Source organism: Jaculus jaculus, chromosome 3 (assembly GCF_020740685.1).
Source record: "Jaculus jaculus isolate mJacJac1 chromosome 3, mJacJac1.mat.Y.cur, whole genome shotgun sequence".
In the NCBI taxonomy this organism is placed as follows: Eukaryota; Metazoa; Chordata; class Mammalia; order Rodentia; family Dipodidae; genus Jaculus; species Jaculus jaculus.
This window is the reverse complement of record NC_059104.1, coordinates 93,029,993-93,044,969: the sequence shown is the minus strand read 5'-3', so window position 1 is coordinate 93,044,969 and position 14,977 is coordinate 93,029,993. Positions and strand designations below refer to the sequence as shown.

Genomic DNA, 14,977 nt, shown 5'->3' with positions numbered 1-14,977 from the left:
TGCTTTTCATGACAAGAAAATGTTAGCTGTGTGCTACGTATGAACAAGTGTGTTAGCTCACAATTTGGAAGCTCAAGGTCTAAGATGAGGCAGCCCCTTTGGTATGGCTTCCTATGAGGACAGTGAGGTGACACATCACAGCAGGAGCATGTATACAAATAATGGTCACATCATGAACAGGAGCAGAGCGAGAGAGAGCATGGGCAGGGTCAGTCTTGCTTCTTTTGAAAAGAACTCTCTCATGAGACCAGCCTAAAGGGTCACATGAGAATTACCTCATTCCCTCAATGTCTTAAGGACATCCAGCAAGGTTCCACCTTGCCAAAAGTTCTACTACCCCCCACATCACCCTTGGGGATTAAACCTTTAATCAAAATGGAACACACAAGCCACAGTACATTCCAGAAATCTTGGTAGAAATGGCAAGTGAGGCTATTCCTGTGTCCACATTGAACCATGCAAACTATCTGACCCATTGTGTATACTGTATTCTAAAAGATCCGGTATACACATCAGTTTGTCTTATTTAAAATGTAATTATAATTTTGTTAGTGTATAAAATAGTAGGTTTCATGATGACATTTTAATATACATATACCATGCTCAAAGTCACCTCTACCCCATTACCAACTCCCGTACCTCTTTCTGCCCCCAAATAATCCCCCTTCTGCTTTTATTTCCTTAAAAACTATTTATTTGAGGCAGAGAGAGAGAGATGGCACTCCAAGGCTTCCTACCACTGCAAATGAACTCCAGATGCATGTACCACTTTGTGTGTCTGGCTTTAGATGGGTACTGGGCAATTAATTCAAGGCTGTCATGGTTTATAAGTACTTTTAATGACTGAGTCATCTCTCCCTCTTCCCTCACTTCTGCTTTCATGTCACACACACACACACACACACGTGTGTGCATGCTTAATTTCTGCATATGAAAGAAACATATATATGGTATTTATTAAATCAGCTCACAGGATATGTGCTGGGCAGTCTAACCACAGCTGTCCACACACCAGAAAATTAAAGAGTTTGGTAGCTGTTCAGTCCACAAGGCTAGAGGCAGGTCAAGGATGGTAGGACCCAGTAGCCACTCAGTCCACAACACTACACACATGCTGTGAAATCGAAGAACCAGGCAGCTGCTGAGCCCACGAGGCCAAACCAATGGTAGGAAACATGCACCAGCAAGCAGCCCAGGTAGCTGTATGAAGAAAAGCTCTGGCATTCTCCTGGAGCTTCCACATGTAACAACCCCCCAGCAGAAGGGCCACTTCCTCACTCAGTTCCTCTTGCCTGGAAACACCCTCACAAACCAAACCAAGAGGCCCACCTCTCTCTCCACTCCTGATCTTAGCATGTCGACAACAAACGTACAGTCTTTTCTTCTCAAGTTGACACTCAGAGATTACAGTGGCAAGAACAGCCTTGCTAAAGGAGAGTTCATGTTCTCAGCTCCCTCCACCTGCATCATTGCTGCCCTTGCTACTTTGTGAATGTGCCCATCGTGCCAACACTGACAAAGGCCACTTCACATCAGCTAGACAAGGCATTTTTTCTGAGACTCTCTTCTACAGTGGAGGCTTTCTTGTGAGTGTTAATATATGACACAAAGATCTTCACACTTTGTGTCCTTCCTATCTGTCTGTTCACACATTTCCCTTCCACGCCTCTTGTCACTGGTTTACAAGTTTTGTCTTATTTTGTCTTTTTCTTTTCTTTTCACCAAGACCTTGTCTAGCCAACAGACAATGTGGTTCACCACTGCCTTCAAGTTTGTGCATACTGACTACTCAGAATGCTTCTGTTTGGACACAAAGTATGTGACAAGGTATATTACCCAAAGCTCCACACATTTGGAGGATGTTCCCTATCATTGCCTTTTACTAACATCGACACTAATGAGAAAGCCCAAAAGGGTCATAAGAGACATGTATGTGAAATAATCAAATATCCACCATCTACTTCAGGCCTGTGAATGTGTGCTTTCATGTGTGCATGCTTGCACACATGCTGAGCCCATCTATCTATCTATCTATCTATCTATCTATCTATCCATCCATCCATCCATCCATCCATCCATCCATCCATCCATCCATCCATGCACACATGCATGCATTCATGCATACATACATACAAACATACATACTTACATACATATACCTGATTTATGTTTTTCTTTCTCTTTCAGCCTACAATATGCACCTTCCTGCATGTGGCCAGATGTGGAACCTGGGAACTGGGGCAGGGGAATGAGTATTGGCACAAGTGTGATAGGTGGCATGCAGTCTGAACTATCTAGTCAGGCAGCTTGCTCTTGACCAGCCTCAGCATACCATTCCCATCACATGACAGAGTGTGGCAGTCCCTCTTCCTTTTGGCCATGTTCAGAGGTAGAGCTTTTGAGAGGCAGCTGGATTCTGACTTGATGGGTCCTATGGGGCCCAGATCAACATTGGCAGTAACACATGGCTGTTTTTCTCTTGATCAGATGTTCCATCAAAGGATGTCATGCCAGGAATTGGTTTTCTGGAGGTGTGTATGTCCCTGCTGCCGATGCTGTAACCTTGCTGTAGAACTCCAGGGGCTTTCTTTGCACTCCGACCACTGGGTTTTGCAATGAGCTACCTATTTCCTCTCTTTCCACCAATGACACCTCCAACACCAAAGAGTCAGCTGCACATGTGGAACAAGTGGTAGAGCTGCTCCCATTGTCACCCAGAGTGGTGACAGAACTCCCGGCCCAACTCCATGCTAGATCAACACCATTTCACCGGGAACACTAGCAGGAGCAATTTTTCTAGCTTTGGAATATGTGGCCCCAGAACCCAAAGAAATAATCAAAGAAGGAAGAGTCTTATATACAGACATTACAAATTAAGCTAATCTGTCTTTTACTTTGGAAGAGGTGTTCCTAGCCTCTGGATTCATAAAAGCTTTATTGTAATAGCAGCCTTGAATTTTTGTAGGTTTTATCACCCACCTTTTAGAGCATTCATCTTACTAAGGCATTTAGCCTTCCGGCCATCTCTAGTTCATCACACCTGGCTGTTGAGGGTTGTTTTTCCCTTCTTTTCCTCTAGTGAATCAGGGTGAAATTCTGGAGGACCCAGATGGTCTAGACCACTTTGTATTCTATTACGATAGATGGTGAATGTCTCAGTCCATTTTCTGTTGCTATAACAGATTACTAGAGACTAGGTAACTTTTTTTAGAGGCTTATTTGGGCTTAGGGTTCTGCAAGTACAGGTTAATGGTGCCAGCCAGCATCTGCTTAGGTTCTAGTGGCAGCCTTATTCTATTCCACGTGTGATAAGAAGCAGAAGGGCAAGCCAGCCAGTGTGGAAGAGATGAAGGATAAAAGGCTGCATACTTTACAATAACCTGCTCCAGTGGTAACCCTGTCTTGTGAGAAATAGAACTCCTCCCATGAGGCAGCATCAATTGCTTCATGAGGCTCTGCCCTCATGACCCAAACATCTCCCATGATACCTACTTCCCAGCACTGCTGCATTGAGGAATTAAGTTTCAATCTGGGCTTTGGTGGGGATAAACCATGTTCAACCCATACAAGTGAAAGACTTCCCAAAGCCCTGGATCAGACTGTAAATGTGCATTGTCTGTTCCACATAATGTTAGCTACTGCTGGCCCTCATTTCTGATTCTTGATTCATTTGGCATTTGGCCAATGAATGTCTACCTTCATGGACCTGAAGCCATGTTGATTGGCTCCGGAAAAGACGCCATATTAATATAGCAGCTAGAACTGAGGCTACTACTTAGATGAACTTGCAGCAGTTCACAGCTAGTCTCCAGCATCCATCCTAACTAGTTATGTGGGGAGATGATAACTTTACCATCAAAGCTCATTTAGAATGATAATAATCTTGACTCTTGTATTTAATACCTTGGCTGGAATGGCCGAAGCAATATTAGGGGTTTTCACTCACCTTTCTTACTGTGATAGCTCTCACACAGCAGATTTAAGGCTTAAAGTGTACATTGTATCCATTCCAGTGACATGTTGGAATGTACCTACTAGAAGCTGGGCTTTTCCAAAACTCCTTTTCTTTTCTATAACTTATACATTTCCATCCTATTTAAAAAATATTTTATTCATTTATTTGAAAGCGAGGAAGAGGGAGGGAGGGGGAGAGAGAGAGACAGAGAGAGAGAGAGAGATTGAGAGTGGGCATGCTAGACAAACTCCAGACGCATGGGCCACCTTGTACATCTGGCTTACATGGGCTCTGGGGAATCAAACCTGGGTCTTTAGGCTTTGCAGGCAAGCACCTTACCACTAAGCAATCTCTCCAGCCTAACATTCCTATTCTAACAGTATCTTTGGATATCAGTGGTGACTTAACCCCATTGTCTAATAGCCTTGAAATTCTCATGTGTCCCCTTTTCCCAGTCTACAGCAGCAGTCATCACTACTGCAGGTTTTTGTATTCAGCCTTTATGCAGATGGAACTGGGGGAATCATCAAAACATGTACTTGCCATGCATGGCATGGCCCTTCCCCACCTTGAGGAACAGCCATGTACCTTTTTAGTCCACAGATTCTAGATTTGAAAAATGATTTGAATGCAGAAGCAGAGCAGGGATTGTGACTTTTGTTCTCTCCCTTTTGGTGGTGTTAGACACATATGCTAGGCACCTTACCATTGAGCTATCTCCCCAGCTCTCCTTTTACTTTTTGGATTAAAAAAATATTTTATTTTTTGCTTGCAAGCAGAGAGAAAGGGGAAGGGCATGCCAGGGCCTCTTGTATCTGGCTTTACGTGGGTACTGGAGAATCGAACCTGGACTGTCAGGATTTGCAAACAAGTGCCTTTAGTTGCTGAGCAATCTCTCCAGCCTTACTTTTTGTTTTGAGACAAAGTCTCACTAAGTTGCCAAGCTGGCCTTGAACTTTCAATCTTCTCATTTCAGCTGAAATTATAAGCTTGCATTACCAATCCCAGCTAGGGACAATGACTTATTGAGGCAACTGCTCTCAGCCTCTGCTCAACCATGACTCCACTATTTAAAGGAGCCATTGTAAGCAGCGCTCTTGTTGGCTGTCCTCCTGCTTTCCTCCTTGGACTTAGAGCTCTATTAACAGATCATACGCCTGTGACTACCGTTCTGATCTCTTCTTGGCCATCATGAAAATTATAACACCCCTCCTTGGCCTCTGTTGCCTCGGAGACTCATTATCTCCATGGCTACCAGAGAGCCAGGGCCTGTGATTGGCATCTGGGGGCATCTGGCATGAGCTCTGGTCTGTAGAGTGGAGACACACTGTGCTTCCTAGTACCGTGGAAGTTTCCTGTATGATTGGTAGGTCTAGCTGGCTCACACAGGCATCTAGCCCAGCGTGCCCACTTCCTGAGCCTTCCAGTCCCTTCTTCTGAAATCTGCCACAGTAATTGGGGCATTTCAGTTTCAAGTCAGTGTAAGCCATCCCTTTCTCCAGGCTTCTAGGACCAGCCTGAGGAGTAAATTTCCACCTGGGGGCCTGGAGCCAGTGCTAAGTGGGTCTCTCTAGAGCCAACAAACCTCCCTGGTTCTGTGTCAGGATTCAACCTTCTTGACTGAGCACCTTCAGAATCAGTCCTCCTCCTTGGCAATTCCCATGCTAGTGTGCTCACTAGAGCTGGCCATTTCCTTTCAGGGCATAGTCCCCTCCTTGCTTACCTAACCAGCATGCCTCTGGCTGGTTTATAGTACAACATCACTCTGATTTTAGACCTGGTAATAAGGAGAGGAGGTAGGAGCAGCTTTTGAACAGGGCAACTGTTGTCTTGTGGAGGACTTCCTCTTTATTGTCTTCTTGTGCTGAGAGAAAATTTAGCTCTTTAGAATGAGCCACATCTGAGGTCCCAGAAGTTTTGAGAAATCAGGAGAGTCAACATCTTTGGGGGCATCTACCCATTATATATGTATGTCCCCACTTATTGATGGTAATACCATCTGAGAAATGCACTATTGGTAATTTTGTCATCATGCATGTATCATAGAGTACTCATACTAAAATGACTACAATCATGGCTAGGTGACATAATCTTCTATGACCACTACTGTATATGTGGTTTGTTGTTGATGGAGTTATTGTCACGTAGCATGTGACTGTATATTAAATGTACATAATTTTACATATATATAATATACATAATATTGATGTATAATATATCATCTGATATGCATATATGCACATTCGTAATAAATTATATGTAAATATGACTTTGCCATAATAGAGCTGCCTCGCTTGAGTACCTGGCTTCAAAACCTCCCCAATAAGAAATGTGCTAGGTCATTGTGCCATCTTGCCGAGCCACTGGCAAGGGCCCCATAAGAGTGTGCTCCTGGGGACTGGTAAGATGGCTCAGTCAGTAAAGTGCTTACAAAGTGAATATATGAACCTGAGTTTGGGTCCCCAATAGCCACATGAAATCCAGGCATGTCAGCACGTGCCTGTATCCCCAGCTCTGGATAGGTGGAGACAGGAGGTTCCTTTAGGTTTGTTGATTAGCTAGCCTTGTCAAGTCTCTAGGTTTAACAAGGGAGTTTGTCTCAAAAAATAAGTTGGAACTTGACTGAAGAAGAACTCAGTATTGGTCTGTGGCCTCCACACATACACATGGTGTATGCACATCCACATATATGTGCATCTAAACATGCTGCATGCATAGCACACACACACACGCTTCCCTGGTCCCAGTGCTGAGGATGAGGCTAAAATGAAAACTGGCTGCATCTCAGCATTCTCTTAAAGAGGATGTGTGAGGGTGTCTCTGTGTCTGCTACAACCAACAGCTATATCATTTCAAAGTGGCTCACATCTGACCATTTCATTCATAGAACAGGTGTAAGAAACCTAAATGAACAAAACAAAAACATTGTGAAAATAACACCTATTCTACTTGCTTCCAGGGAATTTGGGAGGGTCTTATTTCTTCCATTTGCAGTGTTTTTCCTGTTGTCTAAGAAGCAGCATCCATCTATACCATCTCAATAAAGTACCAATATCTTGAGTGACAAGTTAGCCATATTCCACACATCTCTGGTCTAAATCTCAACAGAAATATTTATGTAGCTCACACTTTCATCCAAATAAGCTTTGACATGAAAATAGCTTTTTAAAAAAAATTATTTATTTACTTATTTATTTGAGAGCGACAGACACAGAGAGAAAGACAGATAGAGGGAGAGAGAGAGAATGGGCGCGCCAGGGCTTCCAGCCTCTGCAAACGAACTCCAGACGCGTGCGCCCCCTTGTGCATCTGGCTAACGTGGGACCTGGGGGAACCGAGCCTCGAACCGGGGTCCTTAGGCTTCACAGGCAAGCACTTAACCGCTAAGCCATCTCTCCAGCCCGAAAATAGCTTTTTTTAATCATTTACTCATTTGTGACCATCAAGTAGACAACCAGAGCACACCTTATTGACCAGCCTCCCAGCCCAGAAAACATCATCCAAACTGACCTCCCCACACTTGGTAGCCACAATCCCAGGCATTCTCATTCATGCATGCCTCCATCGTGTATATCTTGTTGTGTCCAGATGGCATGGATCCCAGCAACAGTCCTGCCTCAAGGAGGATGAGGCACTTAGCAAGGGTCAAAGGGGCTCAGACAGGAATATGCTTGAGCGCACGAAGAAAGCAGACTGAAGCCATCACTACATCACAGGCAGTTTGTGAAAACACGGCTATTTTGCTTCCAGAGATTTAAGCTTGACTACTGTTCTAAAACCTTAATTTGTTACTGAGACTGTTTGTCTAGGTGAGTCTTTGACTAGACTTTAATTTTACTTTGCACAAGCACCCTGAAAAGTACATCTTCTGTTACATAAAATGCATGCCTTTTGAAAGAAAGGAGTCACTGGGCACCTGTAAGTGGATCTATGTGGAGGATTCATATTACTAGTGAAAGAATAAACTTATTGTGCAAAATCCACTGAATTATCACAGGTTTTGGAGAAAAAGGTTTGCTAACTTATGCTAAAGCATTTATTTCCCCAAATACTGTTTTCTATTTTAGTATAATTTACTCAAATTTGGAAATTATTTAATTTTGTTTTTGGTACACTCAACATTTCAGCATTTAACTAGAGAAAAATTTGGACTAATTTTACAATTCCCATTTACAGAAGAGGTTTTCTTCCTATATCCAAGTTACTTCCTTTAAAATACATTTCATTTTGAACATTTTCAAGATTGCATTCAGCATTTGCCACAGCCATTGCACATTTACTGAATTCCTGGGAGCATTAGGACAAACAGGGTTTTCTCCTGGTCACCTTGCCTTCTAAATTCTCTCCTTACTGCAAATTTCCATCAGCCTTCTACAGCCACCTCTGCAAGGACCCTTGGGGCATCAGTGGAGGTGTCTCAGACATGGTGTGGGTTTCCCTTGTGAAAGCAAGATGCTTGCCTCTCTCTGGGTACCTCATTTAGTTTGGCCTGGAATGTACACTGCTCCTTCAGGCTGTGCAGTGGTATGTGAGTCAGAAAGAAGAGAGAAGGAAGAAAATGTATAAAAGTTTGTGAAGGTTTTTCTAAATACTTCATGCATACCTGTGAAAAAGCAGAGTCTATCTATGAACAGCTTTAGAAAAAAAAAAACCAGATTTTAGTAGAAACCCCACTTCATTTGAATGATGGAGGCAGCAGCTTTGTTGAGCATTTTAATCCCATGCCGGGAATGCTAATTCTGTAACGTTATACAGTTACCTTCTTTTGGATACAAAGAGAGAAGGGGGTTTTCTTTTGTGTTCTACAGTGCAAAGTGATTCTGATCAGAAAGAACCAAGGTTTCAGCTCCAAGTACTGACATTTCCATCTGAATCTACTTTTTTTTTTTTTTAAGTAGGGGTGGGGACAAGGTCTAGTTTTTCAGGAAAAGAACCTCTCTACGCAACCCTGAAACTGATCTTTAGATTTACTTTTCCTTAATCAATAGAAAACAACTTGATTACAATTCAACACTTACCTGACTCTAGCAACAGGAAGGGCTAACTGAAATTTTGGTTTTACGAGTTCGTGATTCAGACTTCATTTCAAGAATCAGAAATAATTGGCAGCAAGTTGAAGAGAACTGACATGAATTCTTGTTTTACCTAATTGTTCCTGGTTTACCAAGACTTGACTTAACATTTGTGATTCAATCCTTCCAGTCTCTACAGAACAGGTTAGTGACGTTTTTCATAAGTACAAATTTCTAAACGAATCCTTTTTGCCGCTCTCTGCACTGTTTCTCGAAGGGCTCCCATCCGAAACTTGCTCAGCGCCTGCCACATGTAGACGTGTGTAATCTCTACCGAGGGCCTTGCACCATGTTTAGCAAAACTGACTAGTGTCTAACCTACGCTTAAGAGTTCAGTGTGCATACCTGACAGCTGAAGACTGAGCTCTCACAGGGTTCATGCAGTGCCTTTTCATGTTTTACTGAAGAAATCTGGTAACGATTAGAGGAGGGTGTTCATTTTTAAGAACGCTGTCAGGAGCAAACTTCATGATCTAGCTGTGCGCTTTGGTTTTTGTGCAGGTGTCTGTTGAACTCGGAGCTTGCCTGTGTGTTTTCATCTCAGCTTTGTGAACAGCGCAGATGGTCCATGCTCCTAACAGAGGGTAAAGCGACAGCTCAACTGACGGGAAACTAACGTGCAAACAAGTTCAGTTTTGTGATGCCCTTCTTTAGTTAACTTGCTGGAACTAATTACTGGTTTGTGTGCTGGGTCCTATTTCTGCTGTATTTCCAAGGAGTGTCCCTGAATGCTGCTTATTAATTGCCAAAGTAGCTATCATTCATTTCACTGTGGAACACCAGCAGACTGTTTTAGATCATCTGTAAGTCTGGTTGGTAAAATGATGGGTTAAATCTATATCATTGTAAAGGGGATAACAAATTGGAACCCCCCCCCACTTGGTAAAACACATGGTATTTTAACCAACATTTATTTGGTCCTAATGGAGAGTCCTTGTGAAAATGGGGACAGCTGGGTTTCATAGGGGCAGCGTCTGTCCTAGAGACCTGGCTAGGGGACCTAGAGTGGGGTGCTGTATCAGATCAGAGGGCAGACCTTTCCTTTGCTCAGTGAAACTTGAACTGATCTCTAGAACTACCTGACAGTCCACATGCTGTCCGGGCACTTCCAGACCACAGTCTTCTGGGGGTCTACTTCATTCACAAAGAGTTGAACTTAGGAAGAGCTGCCTGCCTTCAGGGAGTTTTGATGTTGTGATATGAATTTGTTCTATGATGGTTGTGATGTGTCTTGGGATTTGCCACCAAACACACCTGGTGTTCTATTTACTCTGGCAAGCTGGGGACTTTCTTTCTCTTTTTAAAATTTCAGGATGAATTATTCATCATTACTTAGAATTTGGGTCTCTTTCATCTTCGCACTTGTACGGCACCAAGGTGAGTACTACAGAATTCCATAAAGCTCCTGATTAGCATGCTCTTGAATTTATAAAGAGACACTTTTGTTGGAAGCATAATTGTAAGGGCGAGTGTACATGTGTCGGCAGATACAACAAGAAAAAATGTAAATTAAATTCTCTCGTCAAGGGTAAAATGCATTAACTTTGAATGATGTTCACTTATGTCCCCACTTTTTCTTATTTAACATTGAACACAATTTGTATAAAGATGTTCTATAAAATAATGCACATTATTTCCATTTAAAATATATAGAATAGGTGTGTGTGTGTGTGTGTGTGTGTGTGTGTAGTGTGTGCACCCTGCTTGATCACTGATCTCAACTAAGACTTTCAACTTGTGTTGGAGACTTTAAAGAATATCCTTGTTTTAACAAAACTAGGTATTGGTGACTTGGGTATCAGGAACCTAGGACATTGGCCAAAAATTTAAAGCTATGAGTAAAATAAGAGTACTAACTTCATCAGCCTCCATGATGCCTTCTTTTTTCTCTGTAGCATTGTCCTGGGTGAGTAAAAGGCCATATGCATTTCTTCCTAGTATTGTTTATGGATTTTAGTCTAAGAAGATGGGGTAGTCAACACACATTTGGAGCTAACATGGTTAATATTCTGAAGCATCTTTATTTTGTAGCTCTGTTAAGTTCAGCTGGCTTATAGTTACAAGTCTTCAGTGAATAGTTCTATGAGACCACATGCTTTTTTTTCTAGAGCTGGGTTAATTTAAATACAGTTAGTATGTAAACCTTGGTAATCATAGTATGATATCTCCACAGTAATCCCATTAACACCACCTCCCAGCTCTACTTCAAGAAAAAAAAAATCCTGTATTCTTTGGTGAAAAAAAAAGAAAAGAATTGTGGAAATATAATATGTATATTATATAATTCCCAGCCTAGAATGAGAACATCCTTTCTTTCATGAATGTTGGAACTATTGATGGGCCATGTGCTTATGTTAGTAGTAATGGCTTCTGGAATGGAGATTACTGTAGCTTAAGCCTATTTCTTTTATTCAACAAGTGTTTATTGAATACAAGCAAGACTCCTAAAAAGCTCCCAGTGGAGGACAGATCCATAGCATGACTATTTGTTACTAGTACCCCAGGAAGATGAGCGCCCTCCAAATTATTAAGTGTCTGTATTTAATACTATAGTAGAAATTGTAAAGGTTTTTGAAGTTGCTATCTTCTAGGAATTTGTGATGTGTTACTATTATGTAAATAGGGATGTTAGAAGATCTTTTTCAACAACAGGTTGTAACATCAGAGCTTATCAGCCAAATTCTCCTGGGATTAAGCAGACACAGAACTTCCTACAGGTTAAGATTTTCTTGCATCCCAGAAACTTTTAGGGCTTGGGGAACAATGACTGGACTAATTTTCACTGCTCTCCTCTGGTGTTGTCCCTCAGAAAGAGTTCAATTCTCTGTCTGGGCAGAGCATCCCCTGCTCCCCACTCCAGATCTAGGGAGCTGGCGATTTGCCGGGGACTGTGGGGCTGCCCTGTGTCTGCTCTGCATGCTTCTTTTCATGACTTGTTGTCGGCTTACTGAAAAGTCCCCAGAGGAGCTAGATGGGCCCTGGCCAGTTGCTCCCTGTTCTATCAGCTCCATCTGTTCAGAGCCAGACCTTTCCCTAAGACCGGATGCCAACCTCTGGACGCCTGAGAGCAGCTAAAGCCCAACATGGACCCGCTGCTGCCCCCTGACTTCCAAAAGTAGTTTGTGCTAGTTTCATTTAAAAAAAAAAAAAAAAGGCTCAGGGAGTTTTGCGGAAGGGGGGCAGAAAGATTGTAAGAGCCACAGGTTCAGACATCATGTCCAGAGGCATTTCCTCCCCACAAAAATAACTGACTGCTGCTCCACAATACATAACCCACAACCCCATAGGGAATACCTGCAACCCCACTGAGGAGGGTCCCAATGGAATGGGAACAGGGACAAGGGAAAGAGGGTACCAACATATGATGTATCTATATGAAACATGTTTTTGATGATGATGATGATAAAAGATTTAAAGGAAGAGCAGAAGTGAGGAGATGTGCTATCCAACAGGAAAGTATTTCATAGGTGCAATTGCCCCTTGTCCTCAGTGATATAGGCTCTGGGGATATTGTCTCATTTCCACCCACCAGTCAGGAATTTGCATGGGAAGTTTTGGAGAAGCTGGCACACGTGGAGGTGGTGACACTGTGACAGGAGGGGCCACCACGTGTCCTTGTGATCACCCTCAGCTTTGACCAGGAGGACCAACAAGAGTCCTGCATCTCCCCTCCATAGAGTTCTCTGGGGCCCTAATTCCCTCAGTGGAAGGAGCCCTTGTCTGCCTTTTGTGAACAGAGCTGGGCAGAACCTAGAGCCAGCCTCCACTAAGGTCATTCACAGGCAATTACTACCAACTTACTCTTCCTATTTTGTGCTGGTCCCAACAATTATTTATTTCCTTCTGAGCTCTGTCATCCTGTGTTGTGCCAGGAAGGAAGGGGGCTGCCACTGCTCCAGGAGTAAATAGTAGGATTTGGGTGCCCTATAGCTATGACCACCTTCTCTCCGTCTGGCTGTCTAATCAAATGGCAAGCTATGCTATATCTAGAGGCCACCTCTGTACTCTGAGAGCTCTGAGCATCCATGGTGACACAACCTTCCAGCTCATTGTCAGTTCTGCTCTCTTGAGTGCATAGACACCAAGGCACAAAACACACAGTGCTTTCTCCTAAGGTGAGATGGTATCCCTCCCATCTGTTCCTTTCCCATGCTGCATATGTTATGAGCTCAGAGTTAAGGCAAAAGGCCATCACCTTGCATTTTGCTTGGAAGCTACACTCATAGAAGCTGGCTTTGGTAGGTGGGAAGGAAGTAGCTTGCCAAACGGAAGAGGCAGCCACCATCTAATCTATCTAACCACGGTCTCTCTTGACAGCTCAGCCCAGGGAACTTATGTATCCATTTTGGCAGAATGACACCAAAACTCCTAAGGTAGATGATGGAAGCTCATCGGAGATCAAGTTGGCCATCCCTGTGTTCTTCTTTGGCGTTCCTTACCGCACTGTCTATGTAAGTAGAGACGCTGCTCAGCTGCTGCCCTGGAGTGTTCCCTCTTGTTTGTCATTAAGGAAAGTGTTTTAAATACCCTCTTCTGAGGCTCTGGGAATGGAGGATTTATTGGCAGCCAAAATGACAAGTTCTAAGATTTCATGAGCTGATAGGTTTTATGATTAAGAAAGTCAAAGGTATATTTAATGGCTAATGTTCATAGTAGAGGAGTATACAATAAATTGCCTTTGTGGGTGATTAAACACAGAAGTGAAGCAGAGGCCCCAATGCCATGAACATTATTTCTGCTACTCGACAAGATAAAAAGATACAACGAACCACAATAGGAGTAATATCATTTTTCTCTCCCTTCTGGGGGTGTGAAAAGTTTAGACATCTGCTCTTCTTGGGCTTCCTACCAATTTGATACTGAGTTGGAACCTAGGAGAGGGGTAATCAACAATTGCATAAAAGTCGCTTGCAAAATTGGCCACCATCCTTGGGTCTGTAGCTATGCCAAAGGGTCCTATTGGCAAGCCTGGACTACAAAATGGTTCTGCTTGCTGTCTAAGCTCTCCAGGGCACCTGTGCTCTCAGGTTATGTTTGTTGGATCACTGAGGCTGCTGCCGGTGAGACTGCTGTTCAGAGCAGCTGAGCCTGCTCTGTCTTCACCTTAACAGACTGAGGGAGGCAAAGGCAGATTCTACCACATGCAGCTCTATTCTGTACCCTGCCCTGGCGGAGGAAATGAAAATCAGAACAACTCCACCTCCGGCTGTGACCACACCCACTTCTGGGACCACTGCTTCCCCAGCTTCTGACAGATCATTCAGAGCCAATTCCCATTAGAAAACGCTCCCTCTTCTTTCACCTAACCAGTGGTTATGACCTAAGCTGGAGGTTCTGAACCACCATTAATAGCTTCTCCTGCCTGTGGGTGAGCAGTCACTCCCCAAGCTCCCCCTGAGGCCCCTTGATTCAGAAACCTTGGGGAGTATGCCTCGTCATCTACTTGAATGGGCCTTCCAGGTGATTCTGATGGCCACAAACATTCCAGAACCACTGATCTTAGCTACAGAATATAATCAAGACTCGTGTGAGTCATTGCCAGCTTCCTCAGGAGAGTGAGTCTGCATATTAATTGTACCTGTTACTCTTGCAAACACATTGCTCTGGCATCCTGACTGACTTTTATGCTCTTCTCACAGCGGGGCCTGAGATACCTGACTAACTGTGACTTTTGAAGTGTGTTGGCCTGCTTTAGGAGATAAGACAAGAGCATTGGACTTCCATTCTTGAGCCCTTGACCTCCTAGCCCTCCAGAACATATGTGCTTACTTAAATTCCTCTTTCTTTTTTTCTAAAATATTTATTTATTTATTTAATTTATTTGAGAAAGAGAGGGAACAAGAGAATGTGGGCATACCAAGGCCTTTAGTCACTGGAAATGAACTCCAAACATATGTGCCACCTTGTGCATCTGGCTTACATGGGTACTAGGGAATCAAACCTTGGTCCT

At 43.2% G+C, this 14,977-nt stretch overlaps 1 protein-coding gene across 1 annotated transcript in view; it reads left to right on the top strand.

Annotated features, from left to right (window-relative positions):
- LOC101612114 (tubulin-specific chaperone cofactor E-like protein) overlaps positions 1–14,977 on the top strand; it is a 143,908-nt gene that overhangs the window by 63,419 nt on the left and 65,512 nt on the right. The window contains exons 8-9 of the mRNA XM_045145509.1: positions 10,340–10,404; positions 13,345–13,478. Of these exons, the coding sequence (XP_045001444.1) occupies positions 10,340–10,404; positions 13,345–13,478 (199 nt within the window). The remainder of the gene's footprint in view (positions 1–10,339; positions 10,405–13,344; positions 13,479–14,977) is intronic.